We start from the raw sequence: 27,140 nt of genomic DNA, 5'->3' as shown, positions 1-27,140 counted from the left end.
TTACAGTAAATATCTGTATTTTAAAAAACAGAATTATTCCGTAGAATAACTTAAGGTTTTTTACTGTAATTTGACGGTAAGTGTTTGGCAACTTTGCTGCCAGACTTTTTACCGTTTTTTTACGATTGTTTTTTTACATGTATTTACCTTAAATTTAAGGTTTCACAGTAAAAAAACACATAGTTGTCTTAATTTTAAATAAGTGATTTGTTTGTCTTTTTACATAGAATTTAATGTAATTTAACATTCAAGCCAATTAAACAAAAGAATAATCCTGTAAAAAAACTATAATTTCTCCTTATATGAATTTACAGATTATTACTTTTATTTTATGGTTAATGTTTTTAATAAAAGTTTTTTTCTGTATTTTAATGATATTTACACGTAATGTTAAAAAAACAGAAAATATCTGTAAAATAATACAGTATATTTCTGTGAAAAAACTTTTTTTTTTTACAGTGCAGTGGCAGTGGTTTGGGTCCTGGAGGATCTTCTGGAGAGCTGGAGGTGATGGAGAATAGATAGACAACAGAAAACAGCAGAACAGCAGCAAGTAAAGCTGGACAAATGCATGAGAAGCGTTTCCACTAAAGCCATAGTCACAGAGATCTCCACCACAACCGTGTCTTCACAAACAAACAAAAAACTAATTAAAACATGTGTGAAGAAATGTTTCAGGTCATTGTGTCTCTACAAGCTGAAAACATGAAGGGTGGAGCTGAAAACAGTTCACAGCACGCCAGCTGACGTCTGTCTAGAGGTCACATTCCTAACAGAAATCACAGCTCCTCATAAACCAAAACAACCAAACGGTCTGTGTGTCTACTTAAAACGGATTTTGAAAACAAATTTGCAGCCAGAAGTGACCTGAACCTGACAAAACCCTCCTTTTTTGGAAAAGGTTTTTTTTTTTTTTTTTACATTCAGAAACGAAGAAAGACCAGTCGAGTTTTTGATCACCAAGACATTCACTAACGTCTGTTTACCCTTTTCTCTTTCAGAGAGGGATTAATGAGAAGGAACCTGGAAGCCTTGATACAACTCTCTGCTGGTCAAGCTAACTCCCTGCTGTCTGGCTGAAGTTTGCAGTCTTCACTCCACTCTCTCCAGCACTCTCACAACAGAAGCACAAGAGCACCAACACTCCTTCAATCCTCACTATTGCACAAGATATAAAACGCACCCTCCGGGGTTTAACAACTGTTATATAATATTACCCCGCTATATAATATTAAATAAACCAATAAACATTAAAGTATTATGCAATCATGTAATAAATGTATTAGAACCTTTTTTGCATAAAAAGTTCTTTAAAATGAAATAATCGGCACACTGATTTTAAAAGTCACACAGTAACAACATATCTTGTCTTCAGTATTGTGACTTACATACGGCGGTTGTTCAACGCTTTGTGAATGCGGAAAATTTGTGATTCCTGAGATTTGTGATGTTTGAACATAAAGAATAGCAAGTGCTGTTTCTGATTGAAAACTATCAACTGTACTGTAAAAAAAATTGAACAGATTTCACAAGCGTTTCACTGCGCACAGTTTGTGTGAGGCTGGGTTCAGGGTGAAGCCCACCGCTGGTGTGAGATCCAGATCATCTTCAGACACTCCAGGAGGAGGAGTGAAGCGGAAATGCTGAAGGAGGGAAGTGAAGAACAGGAAGAGCTCCATCCTGGCCAAACTCTCTCCAGGACAAGCCCTGCGGCCTGAGAGAGAGAGAGAGAGAGAGAGAGAGAGAGAGAGAGAGAGAGAGAGAGAGAGAGAGAGAGAGAGAGAGAGAGAGAGAGAGAGAGAGAGAGAGAGAGAGAGAGAGAGAGAGAGAGAGAGAGAGAGAGAGAGAGAGAGAGAGAGAAATTAGAATTTGAAAACACCTTTATTACAAATTTTCTTTTCTTTTTTCAAAACATTAAAAACAACCTACTTAAAATACATTACATAAATTGCCTAAAACAAAGATTTTCATCTACAACAGAGCACAAAGCCCCTCCATAACACCAAACATCCTCAAACATGGCAAGACATGAAGTAGCTTTATAAAACCTAAAATCAATCAAAATTCTTGACTTCACCATGGCACCAAACATAGACACCAGATCAAAATCTTGATTTTTTTCAATTTTTTCTTTCCGACTCATGTATATTGCCATTTTACTTTTGCCCAAAACAAAATTTAACAACTGACACTCTCTCTTTCTTCTTTTTGTATATTTTACCCCAAAAATAAAAGCTTGCATTGAAAATTCTTCATCAAAAGACCTAAACAAATTTTGTAAAAACTCAAATAAAGGTTTAAGTCTATGACAACTCATAAAAACATGAAAAACAGTCTCCCTTTGTGGGCAAAATGGGCATTCATGGCCTACCTCAGGATTCAACACAGATATAAAGGCATTTACAGCAATAATACAATGTAAAATCCTCCACTGCAAATCTCCAATTTTCTTATTTAATGGTGGCTTGTAAAACGTTCTCCAATTTGGCTTAAAAACTTCCTCCAAACCTAACACAGTTCGCCAAGGTGTATCATTTTTCCCATTTAATGCTTTTTTATTAAAACATTTCACACATGACTTGTACAACCTCTTACCATTTACATCTTCAAAGTCCATGACCACTACTTTTTCTGATTCCAAAAAAATTCCACCTTCCTCCTCTAATTTAGGTGAAACCATCAACCTTGGAAAACAATCTTTATCATTGGGAGTAATTTCTCCCTCACAATGTCTCTTGAGTAAATCGGTCTCTTCCTCTGTAAGGATAATCTGTATCTTTCGTAACAGTTTTTCAACCAGTCGAGTGGATCTAATCCCCAGTTTTATTGCCACCGCATCCACTTCAATAAAATCTGGTCCTGCCAGACTCATCAATTGACGAAGAGTCACCACTTTAGCCTTTACAAAGGCTTCTGTCAGTGACACTGATGCATTAGTAATGTCCAGTCTTGCACCATAAAGCAAAGGCTCTTCCAAAAGCCAATACAATGATGTGGGATTGTTTATCCTTTGGAGTTTAAAAAGACTCCATACTTTAAAAAGATTCCGATAAAAAACTGGGAAATTCTCCACATTTAAAGTTTCTGGATCCAATAAAAATAAAGATTTGTCCAGAGTTAAACCTGCAGCAGTTTTTAAGATAGCACTTGCCACTGGTCTCCAACTTACAGACTCTGGGCCTGTCAGGAAACGTTGTATGAACTGTGCACGAAAAGTTGCTGTCCGACTTTGTAGATGCACAAGCCCTTGTCCACCTTCTTCCTTTGGTAAGTACAAGATGTTATGGATCACCCAGTGCATCTTATCCCAGAAAAAATCTATCAACATCGATTGTATCTTAGCAAGAAAAAGTAGTGGTGGGTCAACACAAATCAGTCGATGCCAAAGAGATGAAGCAACAAGGTTATTAATAATAAGGGTTCGACCCCTATAGGACAATATTTTCTTAATCCACTTCCATTTATCCAAGCGGCCCTTTATTTTCTCAATCATTCCTTCCCAATTTTTTAATTGAAAAGACTCATCCCCCAAATAAACTCCCAAGTACTTTAACCCATCTTTTTTCCATATCAGACCACCAGGGAGTTTGGGGGGCACTGTTATCCGCTCTCCCACCAAAACAGCTTCACTCTTTGACCAATTCACTTTTGCAGCTGATATCATTTCAAACTCATCCAAAGTTTTCATTAAAAGGTTTACATCATTTTGCTCTTTTACAATTACAACAACATCATCAGCATAAGCTGATAAAACAAAAGAACGTTCACAGTTCATCAATGTGAGGCCATTTAGAACCCTTCTCAATCTTTGCAAAAGTGGTTCTATTGCTAATGTATAGAGCATGCCTGATAATGAACACCCCTGCCTCACTCCACGCTGAACTTTAAAAGGAAAACACAAGCCACCATTAAATTTCAACATACTCTCAATGTCATTATATAATACTTTAATATAATCTTTAAAAACCAAGTTAAAACCAAAGGCATCAAGAGTCTTCCATAAATAATCATGCTCTACGCGGTCAAAAGCCTTTTCCTGATCAATGGAAATCAAGCCAAAATTAACACCACAACTCTTTGAAAGATCCAACAAATCTCGGATTAAAAAAATGTTATCAAATATAGATCTTCCAGGCACACAATAGGATTGGTCAGGACTAATTATGTCATCTAAAGCTTTCCCTAATCTAATCGCCAATACTTTAGACAGAATTTTATAGTCAGAGCACAGTAAAGACACTGGTCTCCAATTTTTAATATCACTCAAATCTCCTTTCTTTGGGAGGAGTGTAAGAACTGCTCTCCGACTACTACGTGGTAAAAAACCACAGAGCAAACTATCACGAAGAACTGCAAGCAAGTCTTCTCCTATAATGCCCCAGTATGCTTTATAGAATTCAAAAGGAATCCCATCTACCCCTGGAACCTTCCCGTTTTGCGTACTCTGGAGAGCTTCATACAGTTCAATTAAAGTTATACCTTCACTAAGTTTTGCATTGGCACTTTCTGATAATTTTGGCAGATCTTCAAAAAAGAAACCATCAACATCTTGATCTTTCCTAAGATCAGAGCTATAGAGATTTTTATAAAATGTAACAGCTCTTTCTCTCATTTCGACTGGGTCTGATAACAGAACCCCAGCTTCAGACCTTAAATTCTGAATATAACGTCTTTGACCGTTCTTTTTTTCTAATCCGAAAAAAAACTTTGATGGAACATCCATCTGCTCCACATCCTGGAAGCGTGATCTGACCAATGCCCCTTGTGCCTTTCTTTTATAGAATTCAGACAATGCTGTTTTTTTCATGAAAAGAGAATCTAAATGGTCTTGATTTCCTGTTTCTTGAATTAAAACTTGAATTTCTATAATTTCCTCTTCTAACTTCTTTATAGACTGAGTTAAAACTCTTGTGACATTTAGAGTATATTGTTGACATAATTGCTTAATGTTTACTTTCCCAATGTCCCACCATTCCTGTAAAGAGGAAAATTGATCTTTTTGTTCTTTAAAAGACTCCCAATAAAACCTAAAAACATCTTTAAACTGTAAATCTGACAACAAAGTCACATTAAAATGCCAATAAGAACTACTTAATTTAACAGAACTAACAATCATTCTACACACAACCAAACTGTGATCAGAGAAGCCTACTGGAAGAATTGAGCCATTTACAAAAAAACTAAGATGATGTTTGAAGACATAAAACCTATCCAATCGCGCCATTGACAACACATTTTCACGAGCATGCGTCCATGTGTATTGTTTAGCATCATGATTAAAATTTCTCCATACATCACCAAGCTCATTCCCCTCTATCATTTGTATCAGTTTTCGGCGTGAAGCCATATGTGGTTCTACATGATTCCTATCTATATTTCTTTCGACACAATTAAAATCTCCTCCCACAACCAAAAAATCTTCATTATCACATTTTTCTACTACTGTATTCAATTGATCTAAAAACAACATTCTTTCTGTCTGTGAGGTTGGTGCATATACACAAATAAAAACAAAAACATGATCTTCAAAATGAGCTTTTATCTTTAACAATCTACCTTTTACAATCTCCTCTACTGAACAAGATGAGGGAGCAAAATTTTTATTAAACAAAACTGCAACTCCTCCACTGAGTGAAGTATTGTGGCTCAGAAAAAGAAGACCACCCCATTCCTTAGCCCATTCAACAGAAATTTCCACATCACTATGTGTCTCCTGTAAAAACAGGACATCAGTTTTATTCTGTTTCGCTACTTCATAAATCTGAGCTCTCTTTCTGCAATCTCTAGCCCCATTCACATTTAGAGATGCAATACGAATGTCACTCATAATTAAAAATGAAAGAGAAACTACAGCACAGAAAGCAATACATCCAATAAGAGCATAAATACTAAACCATCTCATCATCATTATTCAATTGGAGTTGAATTTTTGTGACAATTTTTTTCAAACGATATACTTCTTTATCTGTAAATCTTCCTTCACTCATTGAACTCTTAATATTTTCCAGAAGTCTTCTGAAATCTGGAAAATATTCCTCAACTTTCACTCCTCTCATATTTTTGGTCACCTTCAAGAATTTCTTGATCTCATCCACTCCATATTCAAGACATGACCAACTGGATTGTGAACAAACGGAGCCACTAGAGTCAGAGCACTCACCCTCACTGCTTTCATTGTCCACTTTACTCCCTTCTTGATCCTTCCTAGCCTGTTTCAAAACCATGCTCTTGTCATTTTTCTTCCTCTTCAGAGGTGTTTTAAAAACAACCTGATCCATATCCATTAAAGTGTCCTCATTTTGAATTACACTCTCCACTTGTGACTCAGTATCAGAGAACTGATTTAAGCTCATTTGTGTGTTATCAAGAGCTTCTCCACACTCAATACTGTTGCTTTCAACACTCTCACAGGTTACAATTTCAGAAATGTTGGCGTTTCTTTCATCAATTTCCACACTTTCTCTAGTTAGAACAGGTTCAACATTTTTTTCTACCGACACTACTTTTGGACCACTAGAAATCGGCGCTTTGTTGGAGGTACTGGCGACTTCTCCGTCTTTATTCTGCTCAGCGTTAACGTTACCTTTTGCACCATCATTCTGCCCACTGCTCTGAGCGCTGTTTTCCGGGCACCCGCGGATCAAATGACCAGACTTTCCACAACCAAAACACCTCATCGTCTCTGTAGTTACAAAAACGGTGTAATCAAAATCATCCACTTTAAATTTAAAATTTACCTCAAGATCAGTTCTATTTCCGTTCAGAATCATAAACGTGAAACGCCTGAACGACACTACATGTTTCACCAACCCCGATTTACATCCTATAGCGATCTTTTTTATGGGAGCAATCAATTTGCCAAAGCGTGACAATTCCTTCATCAACATCTCATCTTTAATAAAAGGAGGTATATTTGAAATTGTGACCTTTTTAGCGGGAGTAGAAAGAGGTAGTACTGGAGTAAATAACCCACGGATGTTTATTCCCTTTCCTACAACTTCATTCGCTTTCTCGACTGTATTCAAAAACAATACAATTGAGTTATTCATCTTAGACGCCGCTAACACACATTCATGACCAACAACATCACCGACCGCAACACTACACTCCTCCACACTCCCCGCAGCCACCACCTTCACACCGTGGCGCCGCGTGAGTGAATCGAGAACACCTTGAGCCGCCATGCTTCCCAGTGCAAAACACTGGTTAAGACAGGCGCTCAGTACTTCACAACAAACAACAAACAAAACAACAAAAAACACAAAAAAGTAAGAGGGGGGAAAAGTCTTTTAAAGCCACAACGGGCACAAAAAAAAAAGACCACACACTCACCACACCACTCACTCCGCTCAACAAACGCCCGCACATGCGCACAGAGAGAGAGAGAGAGAGAGAGAGAGAGAAAATTAACTTTCACTTGAAACCATTTAAAAAAGTATCATGAATAAAGAAGATAATCAAAGCCCTACGTGAAGGAAAGTATACCTGCAGAGAAGGGCAGGAAGGCGTCTCTCTTGACAAATCGACCACGCTCGTCCAGGAAGTGTTCAGGGTTAAAGGTGTGGGGTGTTTCCCATTCATCTTCATCCCACAATACAGACATTAGAAGAGGAAATATGCATGTGCCCTGCACAAGGAAAAATATCACATCTTTATTTTTTGATATGATATGGTGTTTACAATGTAGATTACTGCAAGGAATGTGACGGTACTACCATGTGTAGCATGGTACAAAAACAAAACAGATAGTCTACTTTCTGTATTTTGTATTAATTTATAGTATGCTGACCTTCTTGATGAAGTATCCATTGAAGTGAACGTCGCAGCTGGTCATATGAGGGATACTCATTGGTACAATGTTGGCTAGTCTCTGGGTTTCATGGATCACAGCATCTGTATACGGTAAGTTCTTCCTGTCCTCTGTAACCGGTTGCCGTCCACCAATCATCTGATCAATCTCCGCTTGAACGCGATCTGCAAACGTCCAAAGTATATTTAACAAGTAAAACACTACCCAGTTAAAACAGAAATGTCATGCCTGATAATTAAAATATATATATATATTGTGACTGTTTGATAAAGGCAATATTCTGGTTCAGTACAAGTTCAGCTCAGTCTTCAACATTTATGGCATAATGTGGATTATCATTTAAATTAATTTTCACTCCTTTCTTCTTTTTTAATAAAAAGTAAATATGAGTTTAAAAACTTGAAGCGCAAGACAGTAATGTTTTCAGTGGCAAGTTTTATATTTGTTCCCAGAATATTCTTCTGGAAGGTATAGGATAACAAAAATGTTTAGATAACATTGTTAGAACATTATCTCCTAACATTCTTACTCCAACGTCAGTCAGATGTCAAATTTTGGTTGAAAATGAAAATTGGGTCGAGGTCTAAACCGAACGTTTGTTTCACTCAAGCTCCAATGTTGGCAGACGTCAAATTTTGGTTGGAATAAACACCACACTGAAACACAGGCTACAATTGACTTCCAGCCACAGCCTTAGATGCAATCAACTGAAGATAAAAAGAAGACATTAAATCTCTGAAGATCTCAGCAGAGGAGGATTAAACAACTACACAAACAGCATTACCAGCTTCACTTATTACTAACCAGACTGACTTTATTTCTGTCAGACGTCTACAGAAGTTCTTATTGAGAATTAACACAAGTTTAGATGTCGATGTTTTATTGAAAATAATAGTTTGATTTGATATCACCATTATGGTGATCAATGTTTGCTTTAGTTGGGCAGTTTTGTTCGCATCTTGTGGCTATACTATTGAGTAAAGTGTTTTAACATTTATAGAATTGCCTCATTAATTTCCACTGTATGTACGTGCCTCACTGTTTTCCCTTGGTAATCAACATAATGCCTCAAATGCTGTTGAGCTGATTTTAACTTGTAAACCCAGAATATACAGAGTAATGTTTTAGGAAAACATTCCAGCCAATTGCAATATTTCTATCATACCCTGTATATGTGGATATTTGGCCATAAGCAGCAAGCTCCAGCGCACTGTTGTACTAGTAGTGTCCGTACCAGCGATGAACAGGTTGCCGACTGTGTAAATTATGTTCTGCTTGTGGAAGAGTGAGTTCTTCTCTCCAGATTCCTGATCAAATGGTACGTTAGAGATTTAAAGAAGTAAAAAAAACAAGATGATCATTCAAATTTTAAGCTGCGTTATATTGACCATACTTCTGCAGTCTGCTTGCGGATGAGGAACGAATCGACAACGCCTCTGAGGTCCTGTGGGTTCAGTGATTGACGTAAACTGCTCACCAGCTCTGATATCTCTTTGATATCAAGCTCAAGGTTTTTCATGAGGTGTCTCCAATTCTTGAGCCATGGACCCAAGAAAGGGAACATGTTGTAGAGCTGGAGAACCAAAATCAAGAGATGTTTATTTCACCATAATTCAATAGTGTATACCATTATAAACTAATTAATTCTCACAGGTTATATTCAAATCATATGTAAACCTGCACGGACGCCGTTCCACCCAGTCTGACGCTCTCATTGGCTCGATCCACCATTCTCCGTAGGTGAGGGTCTGTATACTCGAATCTACGGCCATACACAATGGCAGAAATGACACTTGAGGCAGCGTAGTTCATCAACTGTGTGGTTTCAAAAGGTTTTCCTATAAAAGAACAGGCCGAGGTGTTTAACTTGATGACCATGGCTATATTTCTGTAGTACTAGTAATTTTCTTGATGACTTTTGAAACTTTGCATTACAGGCAATATGTCTCTTTAGAAGCATTGATTATTTGATTACTTTACCTTCAAACTTCTCAAATTCATCTTGTAAATGGCATGTTTCCTCCATGATTTTCTCCTCAATTTGTCTCTTCCCCATCCCGAAGTCTCGTAAATTGGTGAGAGCAAACCGTCTCATCTCTTTCCAGCTCTCTCCATTGGCAAATATAATTCCTACAAAGATGTTTAATTTCTGAAATTAATCTAACAGTAATCATATACTTGTAGCCCAAACAGTCGAGTGAAACCAAGGTCATCGGTTCGATTCCCAGGAAATGCATGAACTGATAGGAATCAAGACATTGAAAGCAGTGCAAGTCATTTTGGATGAAAGTGTCTGCCAAATGCATACATGTAAATAATATACAGTGACCATAAAAAGTCTTTATACTTAAGCCACAATTAAAAATGTGTAATTGTGTTTGCATTATGTAACAAAATGGCATTTAAAGAAAGAAGAATTTATATAAATATATATATATATATATATATATATATATATATATATATATATATATACACACACACAGGTATATAGTACTTTTCAGCGAAAAAAAATCACAAATGAAGATCGTTGTTAGGTTTCAAAATATACATTCAAAATATAAATACATTGTTGAAAATATAGACAAGTTTTGGACACTTTCACTTTCTGAAGAGACTTCATACATCCATGAAAAGAGACCAGTTGGTTAAAACATTTTTTAAAAAGTTCCTTCTGAGAAACACTCAAGCGTTATTTGAGCACATGCCTCTTGATTTTTTTGTATCTAATGCAGTGAAATTCAGATTTTATGTGACTTAAATGTCCAAAAGTGTCCAAAATCTGTATGTAACTCATTTGTAAGTTAATAAGTATAAAGAAACCTTTAAGTATATTGTCAGGAGACTGGGCTGCTCTTACCATGACCTTTAGTGAAATCATGGAACAGTGGCGTGATTTCTCGGTCCCCAAATTCGTCTGCATAATTAACAAGTGCTTGCTTCACTGTTTTGTAGCCGGCTAGCACAACCACTTTCTTTGGACCAAAGTAGACTGTGAAAACTGGACCAAACTGCTTTGCCATCTGCAGATTGAAAGAGATGTTACCCCTTACGAAAAGAAAATATATTTCCCCTATATGAATGATCAATATATTAAATGGTTTAAAAGTATATTTGAAAATATACAGAATAATATATTGTGTTAATATATTACAATATATTGAATAAAACATAAGGAATTGCCGCTTTTCATATTGAAAAATATGTGACAATATATTTACTAATATCATCATGTATGTAATTTTATATTCAGTAATACACTTCATGATAAATAGATGTGTATGTGGTCAGATATGGTACTGCATGTAATATAATCAAGCGTAGCGTCAGTTCTGGCAGGTCATGTTAGTCAAGCTCGCATCAGCTGACTCTCAGCTGATCCATGTCTACCTTTAGGAATACGATGCTGTATACATTTATAAGCTCCTTCAGTATTATCAGCAGCTATCGCGTTTCTCAGGAGCTAATTACCCTCCTCCATCCCCAGCTCCTCCTCTCGCCCAGTCAGGATTTGGCATTCTGATTCCCCTTGAATCAGAATAAATTCTCGAATTATGTTGTACTTTAAAATCTTGAATTAATTATATCTGCATTCATGTTGGTTCTGTTCTGTTTACCCTAAGAGGGGTTATCGCTGCTCTCCCTGCTCTTATCCATGCTAGGCTGCATGGATGCGCAGGGAGTTCTCGCCCATAACAGAACCATACCGCCAATCCAAACTATATGCTAATTGTCAATAGTATTTGACGATAGTGCTCCTGACAGAATTGCAGATATATTTACTCATGCATCATGAACACATAGAGAAATATATAATGTAATATATTTCTTATATTTTTTATTAATTTCATTATAAATGTTTTATATTTTCAGGATAGATCACAATAATAAAAGCACACCTGCATATACTAAAGTGTTTAGCCAATAGCCTATCACTGTGCTGAGGAGTGCACAGCCTTTACTTGTATAATATAATAATTATTGTCTTAATAGCAGAGATGGGAGTAAGTCACAGATGTTCAAGTCTCAAGTCCCTACCATCAAGCAGAGGTGGAGAGTCCAGGGGTCAGAAAGTAAAAGTCCTGCCATATTTTTATTCCACCCATGAGCTCACACAGCAAAAACTCCAATGTTAAAGGAGAACTCCGGGCAATTTTTAAGTGAATCTTGATCGTTAGACCTTTGTGAGTACTGACTATAGGAAAAAAAACGAACCGGATTGGTGCTTGCTACGCGGAGCTGCGACCGCGAATGCCCAGAGCTCCCACCCAGCTAAAACGGCAGCTATGGGGGCATCGACATAAAGAGCGTTTTTGAGCCTCTTAACAGACACAAAATGCAATTAAAATGTCTGTCCAACATGAACAGGGACCCTACATGTGAACAAGATGCGTTTAGCAACTTAGCCATTGTTTCAACTCACCTAAATAGTCTTTTAGACGGCAAGCTGTAGTCTCGCGCTGCAGTCCCGTGCTGTAGCCGGAAAAGGTAAACAATGTCCAGGTGGGAGGAGCGTTGATCATGTGCGACGAGTTATGATCAGAGTTGCTTACAAGTGAAGAAGAAATGGCTCCTCCCACCTGGACATTGTTTACCTTTTCCGGCTATTGTATTGACGGAAATGTCAGAGGGAGGGGGAGAGGAAGCGGGAGCCGGTAAGGGGACTTTTCACGAGTGAAGATATTATTGCGCCAAGTCGAAGTGCTCAAAAGCACTTGTTAAGGTATTCCGCCATACAATATAGTCATCAATTTTAAACGCTTAGAAAAGCGCAACGGTTTATTTTGTGTCACCAGCCCAGGTCAAGTTACACTACTCGAGTAACTGTGTTTACATAGGGAAAACTTGGAAGTGTTTGGTCGCTTCTCTGCTTGGCCCATATTTAATGCATGGGCTAAGCTAAGTGCTAACATAGTTTTGCGGCAATACAGAGCGATATAGTGCACGCACTGAGACGAGAGAGGTATGTATCAACTCGTCTTAGTTAAGGGAATAACATAGTTTAATAAGAAAAACTGGTGGAGTATCCCTTTAATGATAGATTTCAGAAAGAATAAAGTCTATACTCCGCCCCTTTTCATCGGGGGGGAATGTGTGGAGAGGGTCACGGATTTCCGGTTCTTGGGCGTGCACATAGAGGAGAACCTAACCTGGAGCGCCAACACCACAGTATTGGTTAAGAAGGCACAGCAGAGACTCTACTTACTGAGGATTCTTAAGAAGCACCATCTCAATCAAAAGGTGCTGTTGTCCTTCTACCGCTGCTCCATTCAGAGCATACTGACTTACTGTATCTGTGTATGGTTTACAAGCTGCACAGAGACCGAGAGGAAAGCGCTTCAGAGGGTCGTTACCACCTCCCAGAAGATTATTGGCTGCACTCTCCCTTCCCTGAAGGATCTTTATAGTTCTCGCTGTCTCAAAAAAGCACAGAATATAATTAAGGATCCATCACACCCCGGACATTCCCTGTTCGAACTGCTGCCCTCAGGTAGACGGTACAGGACAATGAAGACGCGAACAAATAGATTAAAAAATAGTTTTTATCCAAAAGCAATAGCAGCACTAAACACGATTTGAATACAGTATTATGAGGATGTATCGTGCATTGAACTGTTGGGTATGTGTGACTTGATGTGTTTTATTACTTTTATCTTTTTAGAAATTTTAGTTTATTTATTTATAAATATTTGTATTTGTTGCACTGATTAGATTGCATCTAATTTCGTTGTACAGAACATGTATAATGACAATAAAGATTCTATTCTCAAGAGCGTTAAAGAGTTAAAATAAGTGTTAAATTTACACTCAATAGTGGTAAAGTTAATGAGCTAATTAAGTGATTGATTGAGTTACGATTGACCATTATTGAAGACACCTGATGTTAAAAAGCAGAATCAACAAAGGAGAAAAATCACATTTTAGTCCCCATTATGGTGATTGGTATTTGCTTTAGTTGGGCTCTTGATCCTTAAACTATTTACATTAGATTCAGTTTGGCTGCTATATTTGAGTTATAATTGCCAGATGATGAAAGAGAAACGTTCATCAGGTAGTGTTGGTTATGTTTTAACATAATCATCATTTGACCTGAATCACTCATTTAGAGTCTAATCTCTGACCTAAATGTATATTGGTCATTACAGCATTAAAGTTATTCTACAGCATAAGATCCATATTATTCAATATAATCCAAATGATTTCTTAAAAGTTGGTCTAATAAAAATAAAAAAAAATATTTGTTTAAGGCACACAGACATCAATATTCAGTGTATGAATCTCAACAATGGTGACAAAAGGATATTCAATTAGGAAAAGGAAATTACTAAGACAATTAAGATCATAATTTATTCATACTGCAATGCATGATGGGAGCCATGAATGAGTTTTGATTGGTGGCACCCAGAATGCACTGCAACATGCTTCATTATTGTCACCATTGTTGAGAATCACAGGCTGATTCTTGATGTCTGTGTGTTTAAAATAAAATCTTTTTTTCAAAGTCTTTTGATCAGAACAACTTTTAAGAAATATTTTGGATTAAATTGAAAATGGTATACTGTAGAATCACAGGCTGATGTACTTATCAAGGTAAACCTGGCTCCTTCTGTTAAGCTTCAAGCCCATTTTTGAAAAATCCCCAGATATGGCATTCCCAAACTGAAACAGATACAGTTCATGAACCCTTTGTACTAAAAGCACAAGTAAGATCTCATTTGAAAGCTGACACCTGGAAGTTTATTGTAAATGTAGAATTAATTATTGTCATAATGAAAAAAAATAGTTATAAATAGCTTCAAAGTTTTGTAAAGTTATTATACATTTATTTTTATGAAACATCTTCATGAAAATAAAATTGAAGTTGGCATTGTAGCAATCTAGAAATGCACTGCAGCTAAAGCCACATGTCTAACCATGTTATATTTAAAATCTGAAGATGATAAGTCTAAAACTCTGTATTTAGTTCAATGTTTTTCAAGATCATGTCATATGACTTTATTTTGATTAGACTGGTGTTTATTGTCATCTTATAAGCATCTATTCAGTCTATTGCCTCTATTGTTTTGTGATGCAAAAACGAGTCCCATTCAGTCTCAGGCTCCCCTGCACATATTCACACCTCTCCAGCCTGTTTATTGCTCTAAATATGCTTTTCTTTTGTCTGCATTATAATCACTAACGACTAGCAATTCACACTGTTTCAATCCCTCATTTATTTTATAAAAGTTCTCACTTCACAGTGAAACTGTATCAAATGCCCTTTTTGAAAAACGAAACATTTCAGTAAGCATTCTTATTTAGAAAAAAAATCATAAAAATTACATCGAAGTTAGGTAGCAGGTGCTCAGTACTAGCTAGCATGTTAGCTTAGCACACCATCAATACACGACAATTTATGAGAATAAAACTATGTTTGTGCTCCAACTTACTTTATAGCGCAAGTCGAGTGTTTTAAATAACTTTCTGTAATCTGATTTGGCTTCAGATAAAAAAATCAGATAGAAAATATATTATTTTATTGTATTCTGCACAATTTGAAAGTCTATCTCGATTAGCATTACATTATACATATAATCTATTATTATGAAAATACCTGACATGACTCGAAGAACACAGGTAAATCAAATATCATTGCAATCATGTTTATTGTCTTCAAAACATCTTTATCTGCACTTTACAGCGATCTCGGATAGCTTTGTTTACGTGTCAGGACTTCCTGAATGTCACATGATTATGGCTCTTCTTCATGTGATCCATATATGGACTTTACTGTGGAAACAGCGCCCCAGACTCTCAGTATGAATGGATAACACAACTGTACATCAGAGTATACAGCGCTCAAAATGATTACATCGACGCATTTGGGTATAAATTCAATAAATATTATTCCTGTCTATAGAAGTCTGATGTAAACCTATGAGAATCTATCAATATTTCTCCAAATCTGCACATGTTTGAGCTAAAAGCCCTGAGGGACGTTGTTTTGTGAATCGCTGTCATGACGATCGCACGGGAGTTTTTTTCTGAATGAGAGCAGCTGACGCTCATAATTCATATTAAAGGTAACGACTCATTTTTTTATTTCATAACTCCTGACACAAATTAAGACATAACTGTCACTATAAGTTTCACAGAATACAATAGTGGTCAAATACTGAAACTTGAGTCTTATATCGTTTTAATGATGTATAGTTTGTCAAGTTAATCACATAAAATATGATAGTAACTTTGAACTATTTAAAAAAAAAAACGCTTCAGAGCGCCCACGCACTGGTGACGGTTAACAGGTTAAATGGGTTCAGTGATTCAGGTCAAATGATGACTATGTCAAAACATAACCAACACCACCTGATCAGCTTTTCATGTTGTTTATCTGGCAGTTATAACTCAATTATAGCAGCCAAACTAAATCTAACGTTAATAGTTTAAGGATCAAGAGCCCAACTAAAGCAAATACCGATCACCATAATGGTGACTAAATTCGATTTTTCTCCTTTGTTGATTCTGCTTGTTAGCATCAGGTGTCTTCAATAACGGTCAATCATTACTCAATCAATCACTTAATTAGCTCATTAACTTTAACACTATAGAGTGTTAATTTAACACTCATTTTAACACTTTAACACTCTTGAGTCTGGGGCCAAATGAACTCTTAGGAAAGTTAATTTAAAACTGGAGTTTTTGCTGTGTGAGTTCATGGGTGGAATAAAAATATGGCAGGACTTTTACTTTCTGACCCCTGGACTTTCCATCTCTGCTTGATGGTAGGGACTTGAGACTTGAACATCTGTGACTTACTCCCATCTCTGCTTAATAGTGTTTTGCCCAATCGTCAACCGAACCACAGGCTCTACTCTTCAGCACAATGATGACCCCAAAAACTCACACATACCAGAAAACCTTTTAAATTAAAAAATAATAGCACATTAAACACCAACATATCTCCCCCTATATTAAAGCTGCAGTCCGTAACTTTTTTGGGTTAAAAATTATCCAAAATAAATTTTTGAGCAAGTACATAACTAGCCAGTGTTCAAAACTTTGAACATGTTCAAAACATGTTCAAAATTCAAAACGGTAAGCTTGTGATAATGTTTTTAATTCCAGTGGTACTGGTGGATTTCCGCGGGAAATTCGAGTATGTCTTTGCGTAATTATGTCACATCTGTACACATAAAGAAGGAGTCTCAGCTTGTAGGCTATATTGCGTGTGAGGATGTTGCAGGTGGAGATTTATAGCCTTTTCTCACAGCACTTGATATAATTAAACTTATCAATTTGATGGCGGATTCAGAAAGGTTCAAACGACAATTACCAGCAACAACTAGAGATTCACCCGTTGTAAAATGCAAAAGAGTGGCTACAGAAAAAAAGAGACTGCAACTGGGCCCATGCGAAAACAAGGATAAATATCGAAAGCATGGGCGTAGATTACACGGGGGACACGTGTCCCCCCCACTTTTTATAAAATGTAAATTCGTCCCCTGCACTTTTTCATAGGGCAAATGTGTCTATGACAAGCTGAGGTTTTCGCGGGTGTGTATAGCCTGCCCTACATCGAGATTTAAAATCCAAAGAAAGGATAGTCTATCTACATACGTGACTTTCACGCTTCCATGGTAATCAGACACAGTCACCCGCGCCGAATCCATTCTTTTACTGTCTATGAATCCATCAGTTTCATAGAGTTCAAAACGGCAAAAAAAACCTCTTCACTCCTTTTTCACGAAAAAGTCAAGCACTGTAAGTTGTCATGTGGTATCCGAATTGTGTTGCACAATGATGAATAACTCTGCCTATTTCTCTTGTTGAATAATTAACAAGTTTTGTTGTAAATTGAAAATATTCACTATACCCGGATTATCCGCACAAACGTGCACTATTTTCAATCTTTTTTTATTCGTAATGTCTTTTATTTTCACAGATATGTTATCAAAGCCCTTCAAATTAGAATAAACATGGTGATTGGTAATGCTGAATTTGTATGTTCATGCATTAACAGCCTGCTTGAATCAGGCAGTAACATGTGTACACAGCAAAATCCCCAGTGTTAAATTAACACTCTGAGTGTGGACTCATATAAACACTGAAGAAGTGTTAAAGTTAACACTGAAGCAGTGTTAAGGTTAATGAGATAATTAAGTGAATAAGTGAGGGATGATTGAGCATCATTGAAGACACCTGATGATAACAAGCAGAATCACTGAAGGAGAAAACCGTCATTTTAAGTCACCATTGTGGTGATCAGTGTTTGCTTTTGTTGGGCTCTTGACCCTTTAATCATTAACTTTAGATTTTGTTTGGCTGCTGTACGTGAGTTATAACAGCCAGATGAACATATAGAAAAGGTGATCTGATGGTGTTGGTTGTGTTTTAACATAATCATTATTTCACAATCATTTGACCTGAATTACTGAACTCATAAAGAGCCCAAATTAGGTTTAGTTTATCAATTATAGCAGCACTATTCTTGCACAGCATAGTGTTTTAAACTTTTACAAAGTAATCCACAGAAATTTATTTTATAAACGTCTCAAATAAAAAAAAAAATCATTTATTTGATACAGTTTTTAGACACAAAGACATCAAGAATCAGCCTGTGAATCTCAACAATGGTGACAATTATTAAAGCATGTTGTTGTGCATTCTGGGTGCCACCAATAAAAACTCATTCATGGCTCCAATCATGCATTGCTGCATGAATAAATAATGAGCTTATGTTCAGAAGTGATCTGTTTGTCACCATTGCTGAGATTCATATGCTAAATCTTGATGTCTGTGTGCACCAACCTAAATCATTTTTGATGTTTTTTTTTTTTTTTGATCATTTGGTTTCATTGAAAAGGCTAAAAGTATGATGCCATACAAGGACAGTGCTGCTATAATTAATAAAGTAAACCTAACTCAGAAATTGGCCTATATATGAGTTCAGTGATTCAGGTCAAATGATTGTGAAATAATGATTATGTTAAAACACAACCAACACCATCAGATCACCTTTTCTATATGTTCATCTGGCTGTTATAACTCACGTACAGCAGCCAAACAAAATCTGAAGTTATTGATTAAAGGGTCAAGAGCCCAACTAAAGCAAATACTGATCACCATAATGGTGACTTAAAATTACGGTTTTCTCCTTCAGTGATTCTGCTTGTTATCATCAGGTGTCTTCAATGATGCTCAATCATCACTCAATTATTCACTTAATTATCTCATTAACTTTAACACTGCTTCAGTGTTAACTTTAACACTGCTTCAGTGTTTATATGAGTCCACACTCAGAGTGTTAATTTAACACTGGGGATTTTGCTGTGATAGACTTGATGTTTACCATAATTCGGTCACTTTACAATTAGATAAAAAAGTTTGAAAAAGCCTAACTAGAAAGTTTGAAGTATTTTTAAAAGCTTGACGTTTGAAGGTTTTCAATTGGAAAGTTTTAGTTTAGTAAGACAGACTTTAGGCTATTAAGGAAATGTTATTTTGCCAAAAGAAGAACTTTTATTTTAAGTAAATGTTATTTTTAAATCAGCCTACTTCAGTGTGATATTTAACCATATTATCATGCTTAACAGTAACACTGACAATTTGAATAATTGTAATGCGATGATCAGATATCTAAATCAGAGAATATCATATGTTTGGGCGGTTGACGAGTGGATTATTTATTTTTAACAGTGGATTCGGGGGACTCAAAGTGCACCAGATTAATTAAATTTATCTTTAAAATGTACAAAATTTTCTTACGGGGGGGTGGGGGGGGGGGGGGGGGGGGGGTTGCCCCCGGACCCCCCTAGAAGTACCGAGATTCACCTACAAAAATACTGTGGGAATCACAGTAGGCTGTATGATGGTCTACGAAAAATACAAATGTTATTATCTAATTAAAATACATTATCAGGATTGTACCACCTCCGCCTCGTTTTAAGCCAGGAAAAACCCTGCATGTGCAATATAAAGTACTGAACATCTGCATTTCTTTCTTTCTGTTTTATTGCTTTAAAAATAAATAGCACATTAAGCCAATTAACCTGTCAACAAAAGTAAAAAAAAAAAAGGGTATTACACTTGACATTCTGTCCCCCTCACTTTTGAAATGATGGCTACGCCCCTGATCGAAAGGGCTTTTGAAAGGTGGCGTGAAATCCGTGTTTTGAAGGGGTTCAAAACGAACGCAGAGACGGCTTTTTTTCTGCTGGACAGGTAAGACATTTCAACGGTTATGTAACAGTAGCGCACTTGTTCGCTTAATTCATACAGTTACGGAGTACTGAACTACAGGTAGCCCTGATACACATTAAATGTAGTCACGCAATGCTGATGCTGTTATGAAATAACAACATATATATGTTATGAAATACCCATGATTTCAAAGAATATATACAAGAAAAATCTGAAAATCAAACATGTCCAGGATGACTGTGACATCATCACAAAAGCCAAAAACACCAAATCAACTTCCTCTTGACTTTTTCTTGCCATAATACATGTGCTTTATAAACTCACTGTTACAGCAGCCAGAGAGAGATGAATAGTAAGAAGTACAGGGACAATAGACCAACTAAAGCAAATACTGATCTCCATTATGGTGACAACAAACTTTATTATTAACTAAATCTCTGTTCATTCTCAACAAGAACTTTTGTACATGTCTGAAATAATGAAATAATCGTAAACTGGTTTGTAAACCGGTTTCACACTCAGTGTTGCTGGAAGTCAGTTGTAGTTTTTGTGTTTCTCTTTTTTTCTGTTCTTGTTTGTCTCTCTCCTTCAGTGATTCTGCTTATCAGGTGTTCATCAGTGTCTCAATTCACTCACTTCTTTTCATTCAACCATATTAGAGAATTAATGTAGGGAATAGTGAATGTGGGTATAGGGTGTGATTGGGAAAACAGCGCCGACTTTGAGTGCTGTTAATTCACAGTATATTCCTGTAGGCTAGTTTTGTTTTCTACGGTAAATTACTACGGTATAATACTGTTTTATTGGAAAATGGTATGATATTGTCAGAATTTGGCCTTTTTTTTTTACAGCAAGGGTTAACAGTGTACGGACTGCAGCTTTAATATTGAGCAAAACACGTTAAATAACACTTAATTTTAACATTTGCTCTCCCTTAACAGTCAGAAGCAAAGCATGCTGGGAACTAGAAATCTGCTGTAACTTATTCTGTGAATGTGTGTAATATATGTGTGAACATATGTTCACATTTATATGGGAACATGTATGTGCAATATATGTACACAATAAAGGATAAAACTTTGTGAATAGTTCATGTAATGTTATTTTTGTCTTAATTTATAAATATGTTATATGTATTAATATATAGCCATATATGGTCAATGCATATAATAGTATGTAGCATATTATAATATTGTAGTATAATATAATAGCATATTGCAGTATATTGAAAAATATATGCACTAGTTTCCCATATATGGAAATGTATTATGTAATATGTCGCATTATATTTTGCAGTATATTCCCATATATTTTTGTTCTGTAAAGGGACAGGCATTTAAAGGAGAAATAAATTCCAAACATTATTTGACTTTATTCTGTGGAACAAGAGAAGATATGTTTTGTCCATACAGTGGGAGTTAATAGCGTCCACTGATGTTTGGCTCATCAAAATATGTTATTTTGTGTTCCACAGAAGAAAAGAAAAGTCATAAGTGTTTGGAGCAACATGAAGGTGAGTAAATGAAGACAGAATTGTCATTTCTGTGAGAATTTTTTTTTTTTACTATTGTGTAAGAAATTATAGTCTGCTCCGATCCAACTTCCACTCCAATATATATATGTAAATGTTCCTTCACTAAAAGAGCTTATTTATCATAGAGACAATTCATTCCAATCTCAGTAATATGCACAGAGTCACGGTTATCACCTATAGCATGGGGGCGACAGCAGGCAATCAAGAACCATCTTGATTACAGGGAGTTCAAATAAAAGTTATCACCTTAACATTTGACCGTTCTACATAGAAGTGATGTACATTGTGTTTTGCACTTTGGAGTTGTGATGATGATGTCCCCTGTTAAGCATGAGAGTTCTGCCAGTCCTGTTCTCCCTATTGTAAGTTAAAAGAATCAGTTGGGCTGATTGGATTATCATCAAGATGTGAATGAGACTGTTATGTTGATAAGATCAGGACTGTGGAAATGGGCTGACTCTTGTACTTCATTTACATGCTGAGGGGGAAGACGAATGGAATACTGTATAAAATGTTTGAGCTGAGATTATTTCGGGGTTCATTCTGACGCCGGTGAACCCAAGGTGCTTCGTGTGCCTTGCCACTGCTATGCTGTAATAAACTTCATTTTTGAGATCTTCGACGTCCACTTTATTTTTTCTTACACTGGCGAGCCAACCCATCGAGGAATTTCCAACAAAAAAGTGGGGAAAGGTAAGAAATCTGTTTTCTTTAATTTATGCTGTTTTTGTCAGGAAATCTCTCGTTTAAAAAAATCTAGAAAAGGAAAATTTTAAGGACAGAAGAGAATTTGGTTTATTCAGTATTAGCGGGAGGAGTTGTTAAGCCTATTCCGTACGATTTTGTTTAAGATTCTAACGGAACTGAATCAGCCCGAAGCAGTGCGGCGGCAGAGTTGTATTGGAATTGTTGTTTCTAAAGTAATTGAAACAAAGTGCTTAAGTGTAAAGTTTCTAAAGTAACTGAAACTTTGTGTTGGTCTCTTATAATTCTGTTAAGATTCTAAAGTCAAGTCAAGTCACATTTATTTATATAGCGCTTTTCACAATACAGATTGCATCAAAGCAGCTTCACAGTGATAACATGAAAGTAGTACAACACAGTTCAATAATATTGTTGAATATTAAATATCCCCAACTGAGCAAGCCAAAAGCAAGGCGACAGTGGCAAGGAACCAAAACTCCATCAGATTGGATGGAGAAAAAAACCTTGGGAGAACCCAGGCTAGTCAGGGGCCAGTTCTCCTCTGGCTAACAATCATAGGGTTTTAAAGAAGCTTTACAGTAAGTCCATATCAGAGAGTACCTGGAAAAAATACATTTAGTTAATCATGTAATATTTAGGGGATAACATATCGCCGGCGTTGAGTCGTCTCTTCGCAGGCGTTGAGTCGTCTCTTCACAGGCGTAAAGTAAGTGAATCAACCCGAAGTAGTGTGGTGGCAGAGTTATATTAGATTGGTTGTTTCTAAAGTAACTGAAACAAATGTGTATGTTCTAACGTATTTGAAACTGCGGGTGAAGTTGTTATAATTCTGAGGAAATTCTAAAGTAATTGAATAGACCCGACGCAGTGTGGTCACAGAATTATTTCACAACTATTGCGTGTTATAGGAGGAGTTGTTAAGCCTATTCTGTACAATTTTGTTCAAGATTCTAACGGAACTGAATCAGCCCGAAGCAGTGTGGTGGCATAGTTGTATTGGAATTGTTGTTTCTAAAGTAATTGAAACAAAGTGCTTAAGTGTAAAGTTTCTAAAGTAACTGAAACGTGGTGTTTGTCTCTTATAATTCTGTTAAGATTCTAAAGTAAGTGAATTAACCCAAAGTAGTGTGGTGGCAGAGTTATATTAGATCAGTTGTTTCTAAAGTAACCGAAACAAAAGTGTATGCAGCCAACTTGAAACCGATTGTGAAGTTGTAATAATTCTGAGGAAATTCTAAAGTAATTGAATAAGACCCGACGCAGTGTGGTCACAGAATTATTTCACAACGATTGTGTTTTATAGTGTAGATTAGTGAGTCTGACAACGTGGCTCTGTGAAATTTAAAACAAGAACCCGAAGTAGTGTGGTTTTGCCCGACGTACTGTGGCAGTGTTTTAAATTTGATATTGTTTAAGCCCGAAGTACTGTGGATAAGTAAACTGTTTTAAGAAAATAACATAAAACCCGACGTAGTGTGGTTTTGTACAGTGTTTTTTTTTTTTTTTTAACTGTTTTGTGGAGTGAAATTTAAGGTCAAATGGATTGTGGCCATGGTTAAGTTTAAAAGCCTCAGGTAGTGTGGCTATTTTGTTAATTTGCGTCGGAAGTAGGCCTACTGAAGCTGTGAATAATTAGACGGATATCTTAAAGGAACTAGATAACGTGTAGTTATTTAAAATGAGACTTTGTGAATAACTATTAGATCACGAGATACTCTAAAGCCCGATAAGACTTTTGAAAATGGAAGAAATTATTGTTAAATACATCGCTAAACACGGTTCTCAGGGAATGTTTGACGGAATAGAGAATATTGTTGATAAACCGTACAAGTGGGCTATCTCTAAGTTTGAAAATGATCCCAAAATGCCTAAGAACAAAAATGGGAAAATTGCTAATGCGCTTCAAGCACTTTTTGCTTCATACAAAGTAACTAGGAGGAGAGTAGATGAGTTAGAGGCTGAAAATGAGCGACTCAGTGTTGGGGTAATTTCTACCAAAAATTACCTGGCTAGTGACATGATATGGAAAGAAGAAAAGGTCAAGATGCAGAATGAGATTGCTCTTCTGAGAACTAACAATAGTTTGCTTAAATCATCTGTGGAAACATTGTCCAACCATTTGGAGGAAGCAAAGGCAGCTTATCAGTTTATGATAAAGAGTGGCACAACTGAGAAAAACTGTAGTAAGACATTATTAGGTGTCACATTGTGTAACCCAGTTTCAGAGATGCCAGATTTGAAAGAGAACAGTGCTGAGGGTTGGGAACAGGATTCTCAGTCGTTAAACAGCCAATACTCTGACTGTACAGTTAGGTTTCCCATGGCACCAGTCCATGCTACAACGACTATGCGGGATAGTGAAGAAGGGGAAGAACCAATGACTTCTACTGTAGTCAGAGGTTTTAATCCAAATGAATTAGAAGCTGTGATCAAGAATATTGGGAAATTTGACCCTGCCAAACACGACCCATTAGATTTTCTGAAAAACTTGGAGGGATATGCTGAAGTGTACCAGTTTACAGATAGTGATGCATGCGTATTGTTAAGAATGTGTTTGCCTGACACTTTGTCTGGAGCCCTAAATCAAAAAGTAAAGAACAGAACTGCTAATAAGTCAGAGAGGAAAAAGGCACTGCTTGAAGTCTTAGGTGTGATGTCAGTTAATTGGGATAAAATATCTGAGATGCACATGAGAAAAGGGGAGCATCCAGCAGCATTTTCAGAACGATTATTGGAGAGGTTTAAAACTTTCAGTGGGAATCCTGATATTACTAAGAATGATGTCAGTTTCAAGTCTGCCTTGATTAACAAATGTGACCCACTCACCCGGTCTGCTGTGACAATGCTTGTGACACCACTCTCTGAATATAATGACATTATTGGTAAAATGACACAGTTTTATAACAATAATGCTAATGCAAATAGTCAAATGAAAACTGTCAAATCTAGACATCCAGTTGCTGCCTTTGGCGGGAGAGAATGTTCTACTACACTGTAAAACCCAACATGTTCAGCTGACTCATTTCATTTGAGGTAACTGATTACCTAAAACAATTTAAGTTTTTATAAAAACAATAGTTATGAGTGCTCTGAACTTATTTTCATTGAGTCACTAAAACAATAATAATTCTGAATACACAATTAAACTTTACACTGCATTTAAATACTAAATAAAGCTTAAACTTCACTTTATTGAGTAAAAACAGTGAAATGACAAACTTTAAATTAACTTAGAGCACCTTCAGTTACTGCTAGCTCACACCATCACACACAAAGTCAAATCCAATGAGTTAAGCTAACTCATTACATTTGATGTAACTGATTACATAAATTCTTTTAAGTTTATAAAAACACAAAAGTTATGAGTACTCTGATTTTTTTCAGTTGAGTGATTAATTAGGTGATTAGTTAAGTGATTGGTTAAGTGATTAATTAAGTGATGGTTGAGTATTAGAGATGAACACCTGCTGTTAATCAGCAGAATCACTGAAGGAAAGATGAACACAAGAACTACAACTGACTTCCAACCACAATATTCAATGAAATCAACTGAAGATAATATGTTTAAACCTCTAAACATCTCAGCAGAGGATAATTGAACATCTCCACAAACAGCATTACCAGCTTCACTTATTACCAACCAGTTTGAGTTTTATCATGCGTCTACAGAAGTTTTTATTGTGAATGTACAGAGGTCTAGATGAAGATGATTTATTGAGTTTTATTTAAAGACACCATGATAGTGGTCAGTGTTTGCTTTAGTTGGGCTCTTGACCCTTGTCTTTATAACACCAGTTGGTCCTCTGGCTGCTGTAACTGAGTGTTTATGACACGCATTTGTTATGGCACAAAAGCCAATGTGAGCATGTGGTTGTGTTTTGACAATGATTTATGAAATTATGAATCATCATTTAGTATCTTGATTATCTGATGTCTGTACTAATCTCTGGTTAAAAAGGTGATGCATTACTTGTATTACTCTTAATAAGTTACTGTGATTCTGCTGTAAGGCCAAATGTTGTGACAATCAGATTTTAAAAACCTCTTTGGTATCATGCTGACTTAGACATCAAGAATCAGTATATGAATCTCAACAGTGGTGACCTTTCAAAAACGATTCATGCTGCAATGAATGCTGGAAGCCGTGTATGCGTTGTGTATTATGGTAGTACCCAGCATGCATTGCAGCATGAATTGTTTTTTCAAATGGTCACCATTCTTGAGATTCATATCCTGATTCTTGATGTCTGTGTTATGCATTGTAATGCAATATTTTTTTTGTTTTTTTTTTGTGTGCAAACCATCTGTAAAATCCTCCACATGATCTATAACATGGTGTTCTCTTATGCATCACAGTTTAGAATTAAACTAAGAATTTTACCCCTTTAATCAGAGCTTAGACTCTGATTGAGATCAGTCAGCCAAGTCACTAAATGATGATCATCATCATCATTCCTTAACCAACATCACCTTATCATACTTTTCCTTGACCACTCTGCCATAACACATGTGTTTATAAAAAATGAATTACAGCAGCCAAAGAAAAGCATATGTGCAAATGTCAAGCGTCAAGAGACCAACTAAAGCAAACGCTGATCTCCATCATGGTGACCTTAAACCTTGTTTCTCTTTCCTTCAGTGATTCTGCTTAATAACAGCAGGTGTTCATCACTAATGCTCAATCATCTCTTAATTAGTAACTTAACTATACAATTATCATTCAATTATCATTCTGGGATCAAGAATGTTCCATAACTCAAAACGTTTGAGTTATGTTTCAGTCTTTGTGTCCACATAGCTTTCGGTAATATTTGAGGCCAGTAAACTCAATTTAATTTAGTCCAAACAACTGTTAGGTTTTACAGTGTACATTGTCTAATGGTTTCCATCATAGACCAAGGAGATTTG

General features: G+C 36.3%; 1 protein-coding gene across 1 annotated transcript in view; it reads right to left on the bottom strand.

The window, feature by feature from the left end:
- Positions 1-1,472: 1,472 nt before the first annotated feature.
- Positions 1,473-27,140, bottom strand: part of LOC130070987 (cytochrome P450 2K1-like) — a 32,264-nt gene continuing 6,596 nt past the window's right edge. Inside the window, exons 2-9 of the mRNA XM_056235590.1 lie at positions 10,671-10,833; positions 9,791-9,940; positions 9,488-9,648; positions 9,204-9,383; positions 8,976-9,117; positions 7,790-7,974; positions 7,486-7,627; positions 1,473-1,714 (exon numbers count right to left, since the gene is read on the bottom strand). Of these exons, the coding sequence (XP_056091565.1) occupies positions 1,527-1,714; positions 7,486-7,627; positions 7,790-7,974; positions 8,976-9,117; positions 9,204-9,383; positions 9,488-9,648; positions 9,791-9,940; positions 10,671-10,833 (1,311 nt within the window). The 3' untranslated portion in view covers positions 1,473-1,526. The remainder of the gene's footprint in view (positions 1,715-7,485; positions 7,628-7,789; positions 7,975-8,975; positions 9,118-9,203; positions 9,384-9,487; positions 9,649-9,790; positions 9,941-10,670; positions 10,834-27,140) is intronic.

This window comes from Rhinichthys klamathensis, unplaced genomic scaffold (assembly GCF_029890125.1).
Source record: "Rhinichthys klamathensis goyatoka isolate OS25496 unplaced genomic scaffold, OSU_Roscu_1.1 h1tg000423l_1, whole genome shotgun sequence".
NCBI classification, from domain to species: domain Eukaryota; kingdom Metazoa; phylum Chordata; class Actinopteri; order Cypriniformes; family Leuciscidae; genus Rhinichthys; species Rhinichthys klamathensis.
Note: the sequence above shows the minus strand (reverse complement) of the source record. Positions and strands in the feature narration are given on the sequence as shown.